The sequence below is a fragment of the Conger conger genome, chromosome 11, assembly GCF_963514075.1.
Source record: "Conger conger chromosome 11, fConCon1.1, whole genome shotgun sequence".
In the NCBI taxonomy this organism is placed as follows: domain Eukaryota; kingdom Metazoa; phylum Chordata; class Actinopteri; order Anguilliformes; family Congridae; genus Conger; species Conger conger.
In genome coordinates this window covers 1,266,809-1,289,359 of record NC_083770.1, presented here as the reverse complement: position 1 = coordinate 1,289,359, position 22,551 = coordinate 1,266,809, and the positions used below count along the sequence as shown (strand labels likewise).

At 41.5% G+C, this 22,551-nt stretch overlaps 1 protein-coding gene across 3 annotated transcripts in view; it reads left to right on the top strand.

Moving 5' to 3' along the window:
* Window positions 1–19,761, top strand: part of slc2a8 (solute carrier family 2 member 8) — a 93,305-nt gene extending 73,544 nt beyond the window's left edge. For 2 of the 3 annotated variants that reach the window (XM_061261227.1, XM_061261226.1), the window contains exons 8-11: window positions 905–1,013; window positions 11,594–11,767; window positions 15,270–15,415; window positions 17,330–19,761. In XM_061261227.1, the coding sequence (XP_061117211.1) occupies window positions 905–1,013; window positions 11,594–11,767; window positions 15,270–15,415; window positions 17,330–17,470 (570 nt within the window). In that variant the 3' untranslated portion in view covers window positions 17,471–19,761. Of the gene's footprint in view, window positions 1–904; window positions 1,014–4,077; window positions 4,298–11,593; window positions 11,768–15,269; window positions 15,416–17,329 lie in introns of those variants that run through there. The other variant, XM_061261228.1, reaches the window with a different exon arrangement.
* Window positions 19,762–22,551: the final 2,790 nt, after the last annotated feature.

The window sequence follows — 22,551 nt, the reverse complement described above, 5'->3', positions numbered from 1 at the left end:
GCCATTTGGTTAGGTATTTTCCCGGCGAAACATAGTTTTCTGGAAAATGGCTGAACAGATTATGAAATAAACTTAAACGTTAGTCAAAAAACAGTTGTTTTTAGCCAGGTTTAGCCAGGTTGGATATTTGGTTCCATAAATGTCTGCATTGAATAATTTACAAAACAAACTTAGTCACCGAGCACTTTATTAGGAAATGTTTTGCTTTATTACACCTACTTATTCGTGCAATTATCTAATCAGCCAATTGTGTGGCATGCAATGCATACAATCATGTAGATACAGGTCAGGAGTTCAGTTAATGTTCACATGAACCATCAGAATGGGGAAACAATGTGGTCCAAGTGACTTTGATCATGGAATGAGTGTTGGTGCCAGACAGGGTGGTTTGAGTATCTCAGGAACTGCTGATCTCCTGGGATTTTCACGCACAACAGTCTCTAGAGTTGGCAGGGAATGGTGCAAAAAAAACAAAACATCCAGTGAGCAGCAGTTCTGTGGGCAGAAACACCTTGTTAATGAGAGAGATCCGAGGAGAATGGCTAAACTGGTAAAAGCTGACAGGAGGGTGACTAACATAAATAACCACACATTACAACTGTGGTATGCAGAAGAGCATCTCTGCTCATACAATGTATCAAACCTCTAAATGGATAGGCTACAGCAGCAGAAGACTGAATACATCTACTCAGGTGATATTTTCCTTGATTTATCTTCACTTAACGGACTCTTCAGTGATCTGTATCCCCTTCAGACATGTGCTTGACTTTAACTGAATCTTTTTATGCTAGCCCAAGTAACCTTTAAATATTTCCTGGAAACATTACGTCATTACTATATTGGAAAAGAAGATCGTTTAGTTTTTAATCCTAGAAACAAGCGGTGAATTTTTTTTTTTTTCCAGAGGAGTGATGTTGCCACAGTGATTGTAGCAGTAGTCCAGGTGGTCTTCACGGCTGTGGCAGCGATGGTCATGGATCGGGCTGGGAGGAAGGTTCTCCTCATCCTGTCAGGTGTGTGTTCCTTGTTTCCTACCCTTTCCAACAAGGTATAATGTGTCATATTCAGGTGATGGACAGTTAATGAATATTGCTGCGTTTGCATAGCAGAATGAATATTTAGCTTTTGCATTGGACTTGCTATAGATGAACCTGTAATTTTACTGGCTAACGGGGCTCTGGTTAACCTAATTTTAAAATAATGTTCCATTTTAAATGTGATGCAGGTTCGTTAGGGTGCGTAATCATTTTTGATTTTTTTCAACACCTTGGGCATGCTTCAGTCTTCAGTAAATAGTTTTTGAGATATTGACACTTTTATAGCCAATTTGCCAAATGCTGGAGCCATTATTGATTAAATCATTTGTTCCCATAGAGGAATTTTTCCTGAATAATATAATACATTTCAAGGCTTCTCCTCAAGTGATTCAAAATTATTAACAGAGGCACGGTTGTTAGATAATATCCGAACCACACTTGCATGCAAAACACGGCAGCCTCATCGTTTCGCCATTCTGGGACCAATATACATGAAACTTTTTGCTAAGGCAGATGCGGTATTCCAATTAATCCAGAAAATTTCATAAAAATCCGTTTGGTAGTTTTTATTAAAAAGATGAGTTTTTTTTTGCGCTCTTCTAGAATCCTTTTAAAGCGTTTCACAGTTTCTCACCCAATTGGAACACGTCCTACTTTAAAACAGACTAGTGCCCTTTCCTAAAATCGGGTTTCATGTGCTACGGTTGTTAATAGAATTGATATTTTGAGAACAAGGCCCCGTTGAAAATGAATGGTGAAAAGTAAGCTTGTCTGTTAGTCAGTGACTCTATAATGTAAGGCATTGTGCAACTGCGAGCCACGCACCTCACGGAACATACGGATTATACATTGCCAGAGCCATATGGAGCCAAAATGGAGTGTGTATAGCAGGCAGTGTTTTTCGTGTCATTTAGTTTGCATGTACTTCAAAGGCATACTTTGATCTCGATAGGCTACAACCAAATGAGACCTGGTCCGTATCATTGTTTTCTCATTGCTTGTTTCTCATTTGTTTCAGTCAGTATATATCTCCATATCTTAATTTGAAATATACACATGCTTAATGCTAAACAGTTAAATCGGTCTTAATATCAAAATCAATGGAAAAAATATGAACCAGCTAATTTCAGCCCAAAGGCTTTCCTATTTTTACCATTAATTTGTGATTGAGCAAGGTAATGTATATATGGAAAAGATCCTTTTGAATATGAATTCATTTTGCCATGAGACTATTTTTGACATAAGAAATCAGCTGATAATTGTTTGGTGAACTATTGCTTTAAGGCTCCATCTTCAAAATATAAGTGCTATTGCAATTCTGGGTACATTTATTTCATAACTGATTTAGAGTATATGTGTAATGTCTATGTGAGCCCACACAAAATATTAATGTGGGTTGTACTGCTAAATCATACCATCCTCATATAACAATGTTCTAATGATGATAGTCATAATAATAATAAAAATCAAGAAAATTGTATTTACAATTGTATATAACACTTTTCAAGAAACCAAATACTTTACAAAATCTGGAGGGGAAAGGACAGTTACTATGGTGACTAACAATACAATTCATTTAAAATACATTTAAAATAAAACTACATTAAATAAAATTACAATAGAAACTAATACAATTTAAAAGTGAATTCAAATTCTACAAAACATGTACAAATCTTCTCTGCTGTAATGTTCTCTCTTATTGTACAGTTGTCTGAACATTTTCATGGCTGCTACTTAGCTCAAATTCAAATTCAAAACATTGGTGCTAGCCTTCCAAGCAGTTAAGGGGTCTTCCCCAGCTTACCTACAAAAAATCATCAGACCTTACACCCCTGCCAGACCTCTTCGTTCAGCCTCCACAGGCCGCTTGGCACCTCCCCCTCTCCGAACCTCCACCTCACGCTCACGACTACTGTCTGTTCTGGCTCCACGGTGGTGGAACGAACTCCCCGTTGAGGTCAGAACTGTAGAATCCCTCCCTACCTTCAAGCTATGGTAATTTTAGTCCATCCAGTTTATCCTCGGTGCGACACATTTTTGAAGTTGCTTTAAAATATGCATATGCATGGTTGTCACCTGGGTATGCTGGTTTGTCTGGATCCTGATGTCTGGTTTACCAGTTGTCAGGGATGGTTTAAAATAGTGCATTGTTTTGTAGTAGGTATTCCAGGGGTCAAGGTGAATATTGACCCTCTGAGTGTGGACCTGTACAATTAGTGAGAATTGTTGTCCTGTACTGGATGGAGGTCCTGGTTGGACTGTTTCTTCGGCTTGAATATTCTAATATTTTGAGGTACTGGATTTTTTATTTTCATGAGCTGCAAGCTGTAATCATGAAGATTAAACCGAAAACAGGCTTGAAATATTTCACTTTATGTGTAATGAATCTAGAATATATGAAAGTTTCCCTTTTTGAATGAATAACTTCCACGATACTCAAATGTTTTTAGATGTACCTGTATATGACCGTTTCGTGTCCCTGAGACTATGCGCCTATGGATCGGCTCATTATGGATGAGGCAGATCAATTTTGCTGGATAAGCGTAGCCCAACTCATCAAGTGATTCTGTGTTAAGGGGCTCAGGGATTTCACCAGTCACGTGGATTGTCAGCCCAAAGTCATAGAAGGAATGATCAATTAAGAAGCCCAGAGGTTTTGTACTGTAACCTGAGCAGGAGCGTTAGTCAGGTTCTGGACCAACAAGTATGTTGAGCAATTGTTCACTTCAAGTAGCGGCGTGCCACAAATTGTTAGATTGAGCTCATAGAAGGCTGGTTTATAGAAGGCTTGTGTGCAGCCCAAAGATTGTCCCTTCACTATTGCAAGTCTAAGGGGACCTCCTTGTCTTAGCTGGAATGGTCACGTCAAACTCACTTGGCAGGGCAGGCATCAGGGATTATCTGGCCTGAACGCATTTGCTCAGGGTCAGAGAACAGCCGTTTACCTTCTGTGTGCATTGGGGACCACAGGACACTGTTGATTGTATCTAGCTGGGCTCCCAGCCAGACTAATGCATCTGCTCCTACATCTTCTTTCCAGTCTCAAGAGTAAGTGCACAGATCCTAACGCACTTGAGTGGGGTCCGTGGGGTCTCTGCAGACAGAATTGCACAATGGGTGGTTGGACGTCGCCTATGGACAGGGAGTCATAAATATCCTGCTGGCCTACAGACTTCTCTGACCATACTAGAGCATCTGGGAGGGAGACCTGATTCACCTTTCCAATGACGAGTGGACTGTAACCTGCGGAGCTATCCAAGGTGCACAAGAAAGACTCATTTGTGGTCAGGGCATGAGTTGTGGGCCAAGTCTCCACTACGTGGCTTAGGGTTGCTGAATTGGTTGAAGAAGGTGTAAGCCCCACGCTAACCCAACGACGGAAGGGTGAAGGTACCTGCATGCTTGTCCTTCTGGTGTTGCTGGGAGAATGTTAATAGGGTTAAATGTTAATGACCGTTATGCAGAAAGACTAGATCAGCCAGTAAATAAACTATGTTACAAAGACAGTTCTACCACTCTTCCTTCCGTTTTCTACTGGTCCGGGCTGACCAAGAATCTCCACAATAGGGCCAATAAATCAACCTTCGTATGATCTGGCTCCATTTTAATAGTAATTTAGATTAGTTATCTACCCTTGGTAGATTTCTTAGTTATATTTTAGACTTAAGCGTGACAGGAATCCTGTACTGTAACAGGCTCCCTGAACAGTCCTCTGCTGGTCCCGCCGCATGTCACATCGCACGTTATGTGCACGTCTCGCAAGCTGGCTAGATATGGAGGTCGCAGGAATAGCTACTTTTGGGTGTTGCCGATGGCGGCACAGGGACCCAAGAAGACCAACATTTGCTTCTTCTGTTCTCGACATGAATGAACTGCCATGCAGATTTACTGTCAGATATCTACGGGTGCAACACGCCGTGATACAGTGACCGTAAACTTACATCCTCCCTAGACCAACTCGAGGGGAGTACCCGAGTGTTCAGTAAGCGAAACCATACAGATCAAGTTTTAACAATTTTTTTTACAAGGGAGGTCACTTATTTAATCACATTGAATTCCAAATTAAGCAGAGATAAAAACATCACCCAATTACAGATGAACAATGAAAGCCATACCTGGTAACCAAGCTACATGCACTATGTGCATGAGAGGCTGGATACAGTCTCTGGTAAATAAAACTACATGCACTATGTGCATGGGGGTCTGGCTACAAACATGCCGTACATAGTAGCTATACACACAGTGTGCATGGCGGACTGGCTACAGACACACCCAGATTGCTTGGTTTCCCCTGCTTACCTAGCCAAAACTAGGCCTTTGGTCTGCATCTAGAAATGGTCCAAATCCAAATATAGTCAATTTGGATTTAAAAACATTGCTCTCCAAGTCCTAGTTGTACTGCTGTGTAAATTAGACCATTGCACCAGTCACACTAAAACAAGCAAAATAATACTTAACATGAATATACAGTGGTTGCCAAAATTATTAGAACACCTGACAGATCTGAAAATATTGACCTTTTCTTGCCTCCAAAACATGATTTCATTTCATAATGTTCATGAAACATGCAGATGGTTGCTCTGAGCACAACAAATATCAGATGAAGTGAGTCCTACTGTTTTTATCCACTTTTAACTTCAATATTTGGTATGTCCACCTTTTGCAGCAATTACAGCAGCACATCTCTCTGGCATAGTGTCAATATATTTCCTGAGAACTTCAACACTAATGTTATCCCATGCCTTCTGCAACGCAAGCCAAAGGCTTTCCTTTGAATGTACAATAGATCTGTCCAGTTTATTGTCCAACTCGCCCCAAATTTGCTTGATGGGGTTGAGGTCCGGACTTTGAGGAGGCCAGTCCATCATTTTCAATGTTCCAGCAGATTCCTTCTGTCGCAGGTAGTTAGAAGAATGTTTAGGGTCATTGTCCTCTTGGAAAATAAATCCATGCCCAATAAGACGACTCCCAGATGGTACTCCGTGCCTCACCAGAATGTTGTGGTATACTTTGTTATCCATGATGCCATCAATTTTCACTAAGTCACCTGTTCCTGAGGCTGAAATAGCACCCCACACCATAATACTACCCCCTCCGTGTTTAACTGTTGGCAAGAGACACTCATTTTTATTTTTATCTCTCCCCCTCCCTCCGTCGAACATATACTCTTCGCTTGTTGCCAAACTGTTGAAACTTGGACTCATCAGTCCACAACACTTCATACCAATCTTGCTTTGTCCATTTCTTGTGTTCTTTTGCAAATTTCTGGTGTTTCACTATATTTTTCTCTCTCAGTAATGGTTTCTTTGCTGCTATTCTGCCAACAAGTCCTTCTTCTCCCAGTTTCCGACGCACAGTTCTTGAAGACACTGTTGCACCATTAGTCGTTGTGGTGTTGGATCTCGTCACGCAGTTCTCGTGAGGTCTTTCTTCGGTCCTTAAGACTGAGAATTTTTAGATGCTTCACTTGTCTGTCTGAAAGTTTCTTTTTTTTACCTCTCCCCTTTCAGTTCTGGTGTGAATTGGTGGCATTATGCGGTCTAAAGTGTACTTTACAGTGCTTGGACTACATATCAAGTCCTTGGCTATGCGGCGGTAATTCCAGCCAGCATCAAAAAGGGCCTTTATTCGAACCTGTTGCTCACTCGTTAGCTCCTTCTTCACCTTAGCCATGTTCAAAGAGCAACATGTGCTTCAAGACTACTTCTAGAGGCTTTGAATTTATACCAATTGATGGTGTGGCCTCAGTGACAAAACCCTGATGTTACCAATCACTTAATGAGCAGGATAGGCCTTGTACATTCAAAAGAGTCACACAGCTGTGTCCTAAGACTCTTGCATCACCATCAATTTAACCACGATCACACCTGAGAATGATTACACAGGTAATTTGGCTTCTTCTGTGAAGGAACATGATTGTGTGACATTGACAGTGAAATAGGCCTTGTTTTTTGTATGGAAAATGATGTAAATCTCCTTATGATGGCTCTATTCTATGGTTTATAGAGCATAATAATGACTTTGTAGATAGTTCATTTGTTTTATGGGTATTTTAATGGCCAATTCAACAAAAACAACTGAAACCTCTTAAATATGCCAAGTGTTCTAATAATTTTGGCCACCACTGTACCCTAAACCTGCTTTGTCATGAAACATCCCATGGTTAATTAATTCCTGTGACTGAACCCTGAGAGTACCGAGACAGAGTGATTGACAAGAGAACAGATGGTCTTCCCTTGTCAGCCTTCCTGTGCCCTAACAAGGTGCAGAGAAGAGACTATGGCTGACTGGAATAGAATGGTGTGCTGCTGTGGGAGGTTTCAAACTTTTATGGCACCACCACCAGAGGAACGCCACTTCACCGGGTCACTGACAGTGTGTAACAGTGCAACTAAGAAAGGGTATTCCAGCCAGTCCACCTTACAAAGGGAAGGTTAGCTTCATTCAGGGGGTCTGTCAATGGTGGCTGGGAGAGGGAGAGAGAACCGTGGTATAGATATGTTTCGCATTCTCCTGCTGAATTAAATCAGCAGGAGAATTAAATAAGTTGTGTGCTATGGTGGCTATGCAAGGATTTTGAGCTTCCCCTCAAAGTATGGTCTCTTAAGGAGCCCTTTAGCTGAATCAGTCAGTACCCATGCCATGGCGTGAAAAGCGAACACCTGATGTTTGGTGAGATGAGGGAGCTAAATCAGACTCTGGCTTTATTCTTCTTTCGTAGGAAATAGCTGGGAGGTCAAGCCAGGTGTTGTGAGGCAGACCTTTACACGGGCTCGGGGACAGGCCTGTGGAGTCAGTGTCTGGGAAAGGAGAATGCCTGACCCTCCTGGAGTCTCTTCAGCTCTGGCCGGATGGCCTGGTGGCCTTTCCAAATAATTGCAGCTGATTTATGTGTAAGAGCTAAACCCAAATATTCAACAAAGCAAACACGGGGCGCCAGTTATGGAGAGGATTTACCTACCATTACTCGAGCTACTGTTAGCTATTGTATTGTTGTACTTGGGGTATTCTAGCTGCCAACTGTGGTATGCTGTGGTAAGTTTGGAAGTTGATGTATTCTTCAAGGGTTCCGATTGTATCTGTATGGTTACACTAGGACTCAGAACTTTACTGTCCTCTCAGGTCCTCTTCGTACTTGTGTTTGATCTACACTTCGTTGTACGTCGCTCTGGATAAGAGCATCTGCTAAATACCTTGTAATGTAATGTAATGTAAAGTTGGAAATTGATAGTAGCTACTAATTAGATTTCACTACGCCTAGCAATCAAGCTCCTGAATCCAGTAGAGGTCTTTGAAAAGTTAGAAGTTGGCTTCATAGAATAGTTCAAATAAATTGACACAGGCAACAATATCCAAACCAATGGTCATTTATTTGGCATGTTGCCTATAGCAACATACAAATCAAAACAACTGACAAATACTAAAACGAGTACAATGCTATAAAAGTTGTGGCTAACTATGGAGTTGTAGGAGAGGGAGAGTGTGCGTTTAGATATGACTAGGATGTGTGTGTTTTGAATGCGTGTTAGGGCATATAGGATGGAGTGTCGTGCACAAGCAGGGTGAACACATGTTTTTAATGGCATCTGTGCACAGACACCGGGAGGTTCAAACACATAAGACAAAGAATGATCTGCTGAAAAATGCCGCAACCTAAGCAGGTTTTGAGTGGCTAAGATGCACTTAGGCGGTTAACTTTAGATTGTTGGAAATAGTACATTGAAATGTAATGCATCATATACCTGTATGGTAATATGTACCTAATATGCACTCATATCAAAACACATATTAATGTGATAATCAATGTAAACAATGTGATTGATAGCCACAAATGTGAAATCAATATATTGTAGTTGAATCCGCCCTTGGTTCGTTCTGTCCCGGTGGTGCCCAGGCCGCTGAAGCCGTCCTTCCTCGCCTAGTCGCCCGTCCTTGATGCCGTCTAGGCTTAGAGAGAGAGAGAGGTTAGCGAGCGTGTTGTTAGAATGGTCTGCTCACGTGAATCCGCGACTTTTGAGGGTTCGTCCGGGGGGTTTTCCTCTGTGTGCATGGGCTCTCTCGCAGTTCGTTAGCTCCGTCCAGGTTTAGCCAACCTATGCGTGTGCTCTGGCTCCGGATCTCTCCTCCTCCGTCATGAGTTGCGTTTTTAGGCTCCTTTTGTAGACGCCGCTTCTCCTTCCCGAACTCGGTTCAGCTGTGCCTGTTTAATTAAAATGTTAATTCACGTGCGGAATGCGGCCGCACCCGTCTCGCCCCGGGGGTTGCTGGCCATGGTGCTGATTCTCCTCCCGGTCTCTCTCCAATGTGCCGTTCTCTTAGGTAGGACAAGGGAAAATATTCAGAGTGAATCAGTTTCCCCAGCTCTTGGCGCCGGCGCACGGGCCGTTCCACCCCAGTGGTGTACCGATCCCTGGTCGGGCCACCACAATATGCACTCATGATCTGTAAAATGCACTTAGATCCAGATAAATGTGATAAATAGACATGCACAGACAATATATACCCATGGAGAGATGTGTGAAAGTATATTGTTGTTTCAAGCCACACTTAGGTATTCACTGAATATTATTTCCACTGTCTGCATGCACTAAACAAAAAGACTACTAGAGGCCCCCCTGATATGGTCCTGTAGGATAGCAAGGATTTGGGGCGTTGGAACTCTTCCCTTAAAGAAATGGTGGAGGGAACATGTATTTTTAGAACCACACTGATTCCACAATACCAAGCCCAATTGGTGCCAAACCAATCAGAATTGACCGATCCTTATGACCTCATCACATGTTATGAAGTCATTGTAACACGGTGAAAAGAGACATCTGTTGGGAGTAAATAAGCCTGTTTGGAAGCTGTATAAAAGCCATTCTGTAACTGAACGGATTCTGGGTCACTCTGCAGAGCCACCACGGCTTTATGATTGCTGTTGGAGAATAAAGTTGGTTATTCTGGAAGATTCTGCCTCATCCTTTTTATTGAAAAACTGTATCACAGATACAGACTGTGTGCAGCATGTAGCGTAGTTAAGGGCCTTGCTCAAGCGCCCAGCGGCTGTGTGGATCTTATTATGGCTATGCCGGGGATCAAACCGCCAACCTTGCTTACATGGTACAAAGGTACCAAAGGTACATGACTGGGACCCGCAAGGTCGGTGGTTTGATCCCTGAGTCGACAGGCTCTGTAGAACTGTAGGCTGTAAAACTAAATATCTACCATGAGCCTGTGATATCACCCACTGCATGGGCTTGTGAAAAGCCTTTTGAACCCATGGAAGTGAAAATGTTTTTTTGATTTGGAACCAGACACTTTACTGTAGGGAAATAGGACGTCCTTATATGGGCATGCTAAGTGTGGCTCCTCCCCTGAGCTTCTGAGATAGTGACTCACCAGTGACGTAAACCGTCCCTGACTCATCCACTGTGTCTAATAACAAGTAAAATACAATATTAAAGCAGAAAAAGAAAGGGTGACCCCAAACTTTTGAATGGTAGTGTATATTATATATTAAGCCACAAGACTGGCTTCATGTGGGTTCAGATGTTGGCTACCCAGAGTATGCTATACCTGATCTAATTCTTGTAATATTATTACAAAGAAGCTCTTCATCAAGGGAGAGTTCCCTTGGAGAGAATAGGACCCTTGGATTGCTGCAATGATTTTAGAAAAATATGACTGTTTCTCATTTCTGACAACTTTATTGTACAGTCTCGCAGTGCTAGCTTCTTCTTTCTCCATTTTCTTCCAGCTCTCTCTTAAGAGTGAGACTGTATTAATTTTTACAGAGTAATCTCCTAACATGGCACCTTTTTTTTTAACCTCTCTGGAGCAACAACTTGGTGCCATACCTTCTCATGAACGGTTGAACAATTGTTAAACGTTATTAAAAATAATAATATCAGAGAAGGTAACTGCTGACAAAGTAGCGTCTCTTAACCCTTTCAGTCCCAAGCCCAATATGCAGTGGATCCACCCAAATCCCAAGGAGTTTTGGCTGTGATTGAGAATTCATTAGGGTTTAGTATATCAAAATGAGGAAGTGTCAGGATAGCCTGCAACATTGGGAGTACATAGTCAAGCACCTGGTCAACATAGATGCTGATTACACACTCTCACAATGATTCTATGTGTCAATTTATAGTCTGAAGTTAAATTCTATGCATCAATTCAAAGTCTTTGAGACAATATGTGTGATAACTTAGCAATATGACAATTTACCCCTCTCTCCCCTATTGTTCCGTTCTTCTTGATACTGCAAGTCAGGTATTATGCTTGGTTATGTTCTAATAAGGGCCCACGTTATAGAATATTTGTTCCTGCAAAATGGGATGTTAAAAATGATGCAAGTAAATTATTTGTAATTTTCAGAGTTCTGAAGTACTCCCATTCCTGGGTTTGTATCTCCACTGTTTTCTTTGGTTCTTAGGAATAATGCTCAGATTCTTCAATGGAAATGTTCTTTAAAGATGGAGAGGATTGTTTATCTGAGTCAATGTACTACTACTTTATTCAATTCATAGTTGTCTAGTTCATAATTATTGTTCCCCCTCTCTTTTACTGCACAGGGGTTGCCATGTCAGTCAGTACAGGAGTATTTGGTGTTTACTTCAAATTGACGAGCTCAATATCTGCAAATTCCTCTGATCCAAAATATCTGGTTCTGGCCCAAGACCTGGAGCTACATGACCAGCATGAGCTGTCGTGGATCGCCCTTGCCAGCATGGGTCTCTTCATCGCAGGTGAGCTGTACCTGTTATAATGTGCATAATGTGTACTCTTTCCTCTGGTAAGTGTAAGTGTAAAAACTTACTTCTGTACTCTATTATTCTAACCTTACAGCCAGAACTTTGCAAACTACTCTAAAGTGTTCTACTTGAATAATAATTATACTAATAATAATAATTACATTACAAGGCATTTAGGTCTTATCCAGAGCGACGTACAATGAAGTGCAGATTGAACACAGGAGCAAGTGTGAAGAGGACCCTAGGGGACAGTACAGTTCCCAGTCCTAGCGTGACCATAGAGATACAATTGGAACCCTTGAACCCATCAACTTACGGACGAGCATACCACAGTTGGCAGCTAGAATACCCCGAGTGCACAATATAATAGCTAATACAATACAACACAACAATATCTATATATAACTATATAAGTGCCATTATAGTCTATATCATGCCATGGCTAATCATGGTGGTGAGGTAGGGAGGGAAAGGTGCAGCCTGAAGAGATGAGTCTTCAGTCTGCGCTTGAAAGAGGTCTCTGCCATTCTGACCACCGTGGGGCCAGGACAGACCACAGTCGTGAGCGAGAAGTGCAGGTGTGGCGAGGGGGAGGGGCGGCAGAACGGAGGGGTCTTGCTGCTTGCAGGGGCTGATTTTAAATTACATTACATTACATTACATTACGTGGTATTTAGCAGACACTCTTATCCAGAGCGACGTACAACAAAGTGCAAATCAATCACAAGAACAAGTGCAAAAGTAGACCTCAGAGGACAGTTCAGTTCCGAGTCCTAGTGTAAACATACAGAAATTCAGAACCCTTGAAGAGTACAATCAACATTCAAACGAGCATACCACTGTTGGCAGCTAGAATACAACAACAGCCAATAAAAACAACAATACCTATACAAGTAACAATATCTATACATAAGTGCCATTACGGTCTAAGGCTAATCACAGTGATTGTGAGTTGGGGAGGGAAAGGTGTAGCCTGAAGAGATGAGTCTTCAGTCTGCGCTTGAAGGAGGTCAGAGACTCTGCCGTTCTGACATTCACCGGGAGGTCATTCCACCACCGTGGGACCAGGACAGACAGCAGTCGTGAGCTTGAAGTGCAGGTGTGGCGAGGGGGAGGCGCCAGACGGCACGAAGTGGCAGAACGGAGGGGTCTTGTTGGTGTATAGGTCTTGATAAGGGATTGAATATACACAGGGGCTGATCCTTTAACTGCCTGGTATGCGAGCACCAAAGTTTTAAATGTGATGCGAGCCATAACAGGCAGCCAGTGGAGGTTGCTGAGCAGGGGGGTGACATGTGAATGTCTGGGAACGTTGAATACCAGACGGGCTGCAGCATTCTGGATGAGTTGTAGGGGTCTGATGGCAGATGCTGGAAGGCCAGCCAGCAGAGAATTGCAATAGTCCAGGCGGGACAGGACCATTGCTTGAACAAGGAGCTGAGTGGAGTAGGTGGTGAGAAAGGGTTGGATTCTCCGGATGTTGTACAGGAAGAACCTGCACGCCCGGGTCACCGTAGCAATGTTCTTGGAGAAGGATAGCCTGTTGTCCATCACCACTCCAAGGTTTCTTGCACTAGGGGATGAGGTCACTGTGGTGTCCCCTAGTGAGATGGAGAAATCAGAGAAGGGAGAGGTTAAAGCAGGGATGAAGATCACCTCCGTCTTATCTGGGTTGAGCTTTAGATGGTGGTTGCCCATCCAACTCTGGATGTCTCTCAGGCAGGCTGAGATACGGGTAGAGACCTGTGTGTCTGATGGGGGGAAGGAGAGAAAGAGTTGAGTGTCATCGGCATAACAATGATAGGAGATGCCATGAGCAGAGATAACGGGGCCAAGGGATCTCGTGTAAATAATAATAATAATAGTAATTCCTCACATTTATATAGCACTTTACTACTACTGATGTGCCCTAACTGCCGCCACGGGTGCGGTACAGCAGACAGCAGACCATGTTAATATTAGCTAGCCATTTTTTGTGTATCCAGCCACACAAACCAGCAAATAGCTAAAATTAACACTAAAATGAAAGCACACTGTGTTTTGTAGTGTGTGCCTGAGTTGTAAAAAATCTTTTACCACACACTTTTCAAAGAATGTAAATAGCATATTAGCTTATTCCATTCAATAATAAAAGCTTATTATAAAAGTGTTATGAAAGTTTGGAGGCCTCCTTTTCTCATTTTAATGGAGTGTTTCAAAATATTTGTATAAATAGAATATAGCATGGAAAATGGGTGGTATGTGTCATATAAACTTACATTTATTAATTCCACTTAGTCACTTAAGTCACTTAGATCACATTAACCATTAACTGAAGCTTGCCCGTATCTACATGATTGTATGCATTGCACTGCTGCCACACAATTGGCTGATTAAATAATCGCATGAATAAGTAGGTCTAATAAAGTAAAAATGTTCCTAATAAAGTGTCTGGTGAGTGTACAAAAATGTGATCTAAGTGACTTTGACCATAGAATGATTGTTGGTGGCAGACCAAAGTGGTTTGAGTATTTCTGTAACTGTAGATCTCCTGGGATTTTCATGCACTACAGTCCTCTAGAGTTTACTCAGAATGGTGCAAAAAACAAAAAATATCCAGTGAGCGGTGGTGAATGGCCAGACTGGTTCGAGCTGAAAGAAAGGCAACGCTAACTCAAATAACCACTCTGTACACTTGTGGTGAGCAGAAAAACATCTGAAGGGCAGTTATTTCCTCATAACTGACTTGTTCATAGGGTATTATCCCGCTTATACCGGCTTATATACTTGTATTTGTAGACAATTTATTTTTAGTTTAGAAACAAAGAAGTATTAACTGAAATGCAATGGGAACAGGAGAAAAAATTGTCCCTGAGAAAAAAAAATCTTCATGCAGCCTAAAATTGCCTGCTGGATTTAAAAGCCAACTGCATCATCACCAAGGAAAAGTTCACTAGCTCACCATCGGCGAAAGGAAAGAAAACATTAGGCTATTAACTAATGTTAGCACGCAAAATAATAGTAAGCAAGTTACAGATATTTGACGCTGTGTTCCAGACTTCAGTGCCATGCAACTGAACAGAGCCCTTCCCATTTTGAACTGAAGCATTAGCTCAGGAGGTGAGAGCAGTCATTTGGCAGTCGGAGGGTCGCTGGTCCGATCCCGCCCTGGGTGTGTCGAAGTGTCCCTCAACAAGACACCCCTGATTGCTCCTGATGAGCTGCTTGGTGTGTGGATGGTTGAATGAGAAGCATGAATTGTGCAGCGCTTTGGTTTATCCAAACCAAACCATTTGGCTCTGTATAAATGCAGGCATTTACCATTTTGAGGCATAGAATATATATCACTGAGTTGTGCAGCAAAGCTATCAAAACCTCCTGACCTACTGCTATATTTCATGGCTCCTTTTATGCATCTCTGTTTCGACGCCAAACATACCAGTGTTCAATTTTGTCTCATCTGACCAAATTGAACTCATTGAATCCCAACCTCACCTTTTCAATCTGTTTTCCTCAGGATTTGCCCTGGGCTGGGGCCCCACCCCTTGGCTGGTGATGTCAGAGATCTTCCCTGTGCAGGCACGAGGATTGGCCAGTGCTATCTGTGTCTTTATCAACTGGACAGCTGCTTTCATCGTCACCAAGACATTCCAGGACCTTATGGTGAGGCTTGGGCATCATGCTCCCAAAATATTTGAGGGGGCCCACATTCAGACAAAATGACAAAACAGACCACAATACATTTGTTTTCCTTATTTCATTACCAAGACTGGCAATTAATCTTATTGCAGTGACACACCCAGTCTAAAATACACAAAATATTTCATGAACATATCGTGATAAATGGTGATGATGTAATGTACTGTATCAGGATAGCAGTATTTAGTACAGAATGATTAGCACAGCCAAGGGAAAAGTGGATCTGATCTGTACTGTACACTCAATCCCTTACTTTGGCCCAACTAGTTTAAAGATGGTTTGGGGATGGTCAAGCTGGCTAGTGGAAACAAAGCTGGTTAACCTGGCAAAGCTAGCAAGTCCATGTCCAGCTTGGCACAGAGCAGACCATGTCCAGATGGCAGGCCAGCTTGGTGCAGACAGCTGACCATCACCAAATTCCAGATAGTATCCAGCTGGAGCAGAAGCTCATCCACCATAGCCTGGTATCCTTCCATCAGGGACCTGCGCCCTCAAGTCTCTCAAGACTCTTTCACGCCTGTCACATGCTCACTGTGAACCTGCTTTCATCTGTGAAGAGAACAGGGTGCCAAAGGCAGACCTGCCAATTCTGGTGGTCTCTTGCAAATGCAAATCGAGCTGCCTGGTGCTCGGCTGTGAGCACAGGTCCCATTAGAGGACATTGGGCCCTCATGCCACCCTCATGGAGTCTGTTTCTGGCAGTTTGGTCAGAAACATATACACCAGTAACTTGCTGGAGGTCATTTTGTAGGGCTCTGGCAGTGCTCCTCCTGTTCCTTCTCGCACAAAGGAACAGATACCGGTCCTGCTGCTGGGTTGATACCCTTCTACGGCCCTGTCCAGCTCTTGTTGTGTAATGGCCAGTCTCCTGCTATCTCCTCCATGCTCTTGAGACTGTGACGAGAGCAAACATTCTTGCGACTGCATGTATGGCTGTGCAACCTCATGTTACCAGTAGTGACAAGGACACAAGCAGAACAGAAAACTAGAGAAAAATCAGTCAGGAAGGATACGGAGAGAGCAATTGCCTGTGGCCACCACATGCAAAACCATTACCTTTTTGGGGGTTGTCTTGCTTTTGCATCTCCATTGCACCTGATGATGATTAAGTGTTCCCTTAATTTTTTTGAGCAGTGTATATATACAGCTGATTGGTCAGGATCTTACAACACAATGCAGGTTCTGAACTTCAATTAAGAGCTAAGAACACAAACAGCTGAAATGTGAATGTGTGGACTTAATGGGAGATACCAAATTGGCGTCTAATCAGTGTTATTACAGACTTATCAATGGAAAAGCCAGCGTTCAGCAGATCCAACACCTGTCAGGAGTACTAATTCATTCATTCATTCAAAATTACAGCCCCCGATGAACTTAATCTTTAAATCTTTTTTGAGTTCATACATCTTACCTTTCCTGACAGCTTCCTGACAGTAGTCAGCTTCAGGGAAGTTTCTACTAACTTAGAAACTCCAGGCTGAGAATGCAGTGATGCCTAGCCAGATTCTGAGGTAACTCACGAATAAGTGAGTGCCACACTTAGCTGCGTCAAGGTCCGGCTAAACCAGGCAATTATCTCTTGTTCTTTCATACTTTTATGGATAAAAATCACATAAGTTGGGCTTGGTAAAAAAAAAACATAATAATAATAATAATAATAATAATATATATTAAAAGGAACATTAAAGAATAGCTATGTAATTTGAAAGTTATTTCATAATTTTAAGCACAGATGGTTGTTACTGTGCATGCATTGAAATGTGGCGTTTATTCTGTGATGTGATTAAAAAACTTTTACAGAGGGAGCACATACATGGTTATACTACGCTGTTGATTCAGTGATTCAGCATAATAATGACAGAAGGTTTTGCCTTTCAGGACTTGCTTGGGAGTGCTGGGATCTTCTGGCTGTTTTCAAGTCTCTGTGCCCTGAATGTCCTCTTCACCATCTTCTGTGTCCCAGAGACCAAGGGCAAAACTCTGGAGCAGATCCATGCCCATTTCAAAGGAACTGACTAGATGTCTGCTATAAATATTAGTAATATTATAGCCAGTAGATTTTTGCATTTTATTCATTTTTTATTCATTTCTTAATTTTCAATGAAAACAATCAGTAAGAAACTGGCTGTCATGTTTTGGTCATATGAGAAGTGAACTTTTTTGTGATTCTTTTTCTCCTGGCCATGATAATTGTGAGATTGGTACTTCTAGAGGGATTGACTACCCCCTGCTTTCCCAGTGCAGGCAGGATTATGGCTCTGTTCAATTTATGAAAAATCTTTACACTTGCAAAACCGCATATTGTTCTAGAGTAGTTTATATGTGTTTGTGTGGTTGTTTTGTAATAGAATTGTGCAGTTTGTATGCGTGTAAGCACAAACAAGTTATCCATGATTGATTTGAGTCACTGTTGACCATAATTAGCAGGGCTTGACATTAAGCTTGCTCAGGTATAGACAGGCTCCGTTGCTGTGCAAGCAAAGCAATGCAAATGCAATGTTGCCAGATCGGACAACTGCCCTTAGGCATTCCACTTGCCCGAACACAGAGTTTAGTTGCCCCAGGCAACAGGGCAAGTGTTATTGTCAAGGCATGATTATAATACGTCAGTATATATTAGGGTCCAGGAGGTACGAGCTCGCCAACCAGGGTGCTCCCAGTTTGCCTTGATTCCCTAAGTCAGCCACTTGGCGAAATAACTTTTTAAATTATTCAAGCCCTGTGTTGGTTGACTAGCGAACGATGTTAGCGTTTAATAAAACATGTGCATGTACAGTACTGTGCAAAACTTTTAGGCAGGTGTGGGAAAAAATGCTATAAAGTAGGAATGCTTTCGTGAATGCTAGAAATGTTAATAGTTTATTTTTTATCAATTAACAAAATGCAAAGTGAGTGAACAGAAGAAAAATCTAAATCAAATCAATATTTGGTGTTACTATTCTTCTAGGTACACTTGCACAAAGTTAGGGATTTTGTAGGCATATACTCTGGTGTGTGATTAACCAATTATACCAAACAGGAGCAAATGATAATCAATTTAATATGTAGCTTGAAACACAATCATTAACTGAAACAGAAACAGCTGTGTAGGAGGGTTAAAACTGGGTGAGGAACAGCCAAACTCTGCTTCCAAGGTGAGGTTGCTGAAGACAGTTTAATGTCAGAAGTCATATACCATGGCAAGACTAAGCACAGCAACAAGACACAAGGTAGTTATACTGCATCAGCAAGGTCTCTCCCAGGCAGAAATTTCAAGGCAGACAGGGGTTTCCAGATGTGCTATCTAAGCTCTGTTGAAGAAGCACAAAGAAATGGGCAATGTTGAAGACCATAGACGCAGTGGTGATACTTAGTGCAGCAGATGAAAGACACATCATCATGCTTACTTCCCTTCACAATCGGAAGATGTCCAGCCGTGCCATCAGCTCAGAATTGGCAGAAACCAGTGGGACCCAGGTACACCCATCTACTTTGCGGAGAAGGTCAGAAGTGGTCTTCATGGAAGAATTGCAGCCAAAAAGCCATACCTCCGACGTGGAAACAAGGCCAAGCAACTCAACTATGCATGAAAACACAGAAACTGGGGTGCAGAAAAATGGCAGCAGTTTCTCTGGACTGATGAGTCAAAATGTGAAATATTGGCTTTAGCAGAAGGCAGTTTGTTCGCCAAAGAGCTGGAGACTGGTACAAGAATGAGTGTCTGCAGGCAACAGTGAAGCATGGCGGAGGTTCCTTGCAAGTTTGGGGCTGCATTTCTGCAAATGGAGTTGGGGATTTGGTCAGAATTAATGGTCTCCTCAATGCTGAGAAGTACAGACAGATACTTATCCATCATGCAGTACCATCAGGGAGGCATCTAATTTGCCCCAAATTTATTCTGCAGCAGGAACAACCCCAAACATACAGCCAATGTCATTAAGAACTATCTTCAGCGTAAAGAAGAACAAGGAGTCCTGGAAGTGATGGTATGGTCCCCACAGAGCCCTGATCTCAACATCGAGTATGTCTGGGATTACATGAAGAGACAGAAGTATTTGAGGCTGCCTAAATCCACAGAAGAACTATGGCTAGTTCTCCAAGATGTTTGGAACAACCTCCCTGCCGTGTTCCTTCAAAAACTGTGCAAGTATACCTAGAGGATTTTTCTTCTGCTCATTCTCTTCTTCTGTTCTTGAAATTTTGTTAATTGATAAAAATAAACTATCAACATTTCTATTTTTGAAAGCATTCTTATTTTACAGCATTTTTTCAAACAGTGTACTGACTCAAACTTTACAACAGGAAACATTACATACTTCGGTCTAAACCTCTCTCCTAGACTGCCCAAAGTATTTCATTTAAATTACACCCCCCTTTTGAAAAGTATTAAAGAAGACCTTACCCGCTGGATAGCATTACCATTAACCCTAATAGGCAGAATCAACACAGAACAAATGACAAAAAATCTACATGATCCCTACCCAACCACCCTCTAGCTGGTTTAAAACTTTGGACTCACTCATCACAAAATTCTACTGGAAAAATAAAATTGGCTATCCTACAGAAACCAAAATCAACAGGTGGTCTAGAGCACCCAATTCCAACCAGTATTACTTAGCAACTCTATACCTCTCCATCAACTTTGGCTAGACATAGCACAAACAGAATGTAAAGAGTTATTAATCAATGACCTATTAATCAATGAACAATGATCAACTCCAATATGGCACAACCCGGATTTCTTCATTAATAACCATCCAATTAATGGCAGAAAATAGAGGGATAAGGGCATCACCCACCTTCATCATTTATTTTCAAACAATACAATACTTTCCTTTCAACAGCTGATGCTTAAATTCAATATAAGCAAAGACCAATATCCAAACATCCAACATCCAAAAAAGAAGCTCCATTAAAACCAAAATTGAACTGATAATTAACCCCTTGTGTCCATCTCCACTAATACCCAATATCGCTAAAATAGTAAATGGTCCCAAACAACTTATGGACCCTGCCAATCCACCTTCAACATGTCAAAAAATATTAATCTACAAGTTATCCAATTCAAGGTATTCGTACACGTATCAGAGGTCACAAAATGCATGCAATGGGATTTACTAATTAACAAATTAATCTGTAAACATCTGTACTCAATGTCCACTTCACACCCCCCGAAGTGTCCCTGAGCAAGACACCTAACCCCTAAATGCTCCTGACGAGCTGGTTGGTGCCATGCGTGGCAGCCAATTGCCGTTGGTATGTGAGTGCGTGTATGAATGGGTGAATGAGAATCATCAATTGTACAGCACTTTGTACCATTTATCAATTACTTTGGAACAGGATCAGTTTTACAACATCAAGATTTCATCACCATCCTTTGTTACAGGGGTTTTCAATGCGTTGTCACAGCTGGTGCTCAAATGACTTATGATTGTTGTTTCACAGTGGTAGGAGTAATGGAGCAGTGGTAGAGTCAAGATGTGTATCCATGTGCAAGAACATAGCGACAACATGGAGCAGTCAGATAGAATAGAGATCAAGCAGTGAGAGGAGGAGGAAGAGGAGGTAGAGGTGGTCAATGGAATGGCAGACGACAAGTATTCCTTCAGAGAGGTGGCCTTGTTTCTCATCTTAGAGGTTGGGGGGGTTGTCCTCGTAGAGGACAGTGTCTTTCACTGCAGTTGAGGATTTTTTCCCCTTTTTGTACCTATAATTTTGTTGCTATGATTACAGTTTTTTACAATTACTAACAATTCACTTTTTCAAAACTCTTCATACAACTCTGCACCAACATGCAACTTGGCACAACAGTTCATTTAATTCACAAAATGGATCGAAACTACCAAACCATTGCAAACATGTCTCTAAGGAAAAGCACCAGCACTAGAATGTTTTGTGTGAATCATAGAACAATGATCTAAAAAAAACAGAAGTAGATAATGCCACTGCCGCTGTAATGCCACTGGTTATCAGTGTTTTTTGTTTTTGATTATTTTCATTATCATTTTCATTATCATTTTTTCACTATTTTCTGTCAGTGATTTGCAAATAGAAATGTAGTTTTTGGTGGTCCAGCCTCATTTTTTGTAAAAGCAATGAACATACAATGGTGCACATACAGTGCTCTTGTGCTAACTTTGAAAAGTTATAAAAAAGTTATAGAAAGTATCAAAAAATTACAGTATTCTGATTTTGTTCAATGATTCCACTGTCTTCTACTACCACTATTCCCTTTATTTAGAACCACAAAAAGGACCATATTGAACCATGTATCAAGTATTTTTTCCTGCTATAGTAAAGTATTGTAAAAACAACTAAACAGTATCATTTGTGTGGGCGATCTAAACAAATGTGCAAAATTTCTTCAAAGATATGAATGCACAATGCATGTTTTGAACAAGTGAACAGGATGTGTTACAAGTGCTTACCATTTTGAGTGTTGTGTCTAAGGTTTTTAAAATTGAGTACAAACTTGTGAAATTAGGGTCGAAGTGATTGTAAAATAATCTGCCGTAAATCGTCACTACTTCACACTGCCATAGTTTGACGCATTTGAGAAAAATGGAAGATAATCTGGTTTGACTGCAACCATTGGTGAATTTAAGTGTTTGAAGTATGTCTCCATGGACATACTTGGAGGTGCAAGTAGCCTACATCGGTAACGATAGCTGCTGATAGTTAGATTCTTAGCTACCACTGAATTGGGGAACATGATGGAGTAAAGTTTAGATCCACATCTACAGTGGGAGCAATAATTATTTGATCCCTTGCTGATTTTGTAGGTTTGCCCACTTACAAAGAATGGAACTGTGTAGAATTTTAATCATAGGTACATTTTAACATTGAGAGACAGAATATCACAAAATAATCCACAATAACAACATCACATACATTTTATAAATTTAATATCATATTTTCCCATGAAATAAGTATTTGATCCATAGAACAATAGGACTTAATACTTGGTGGAGAAACCTTTGTTGGCAAGCACAGAGGTCAGACATTTGTTGTAGTTTTTCCACCAGGTTTGCACAGATCTTGGGAGGGATTTTGGTCCATTCCTCTTTGCAGATCCTCTCCAAATCCTTAAGGTTCCGAGGCTGTCGCTTGGCAACTCGAAG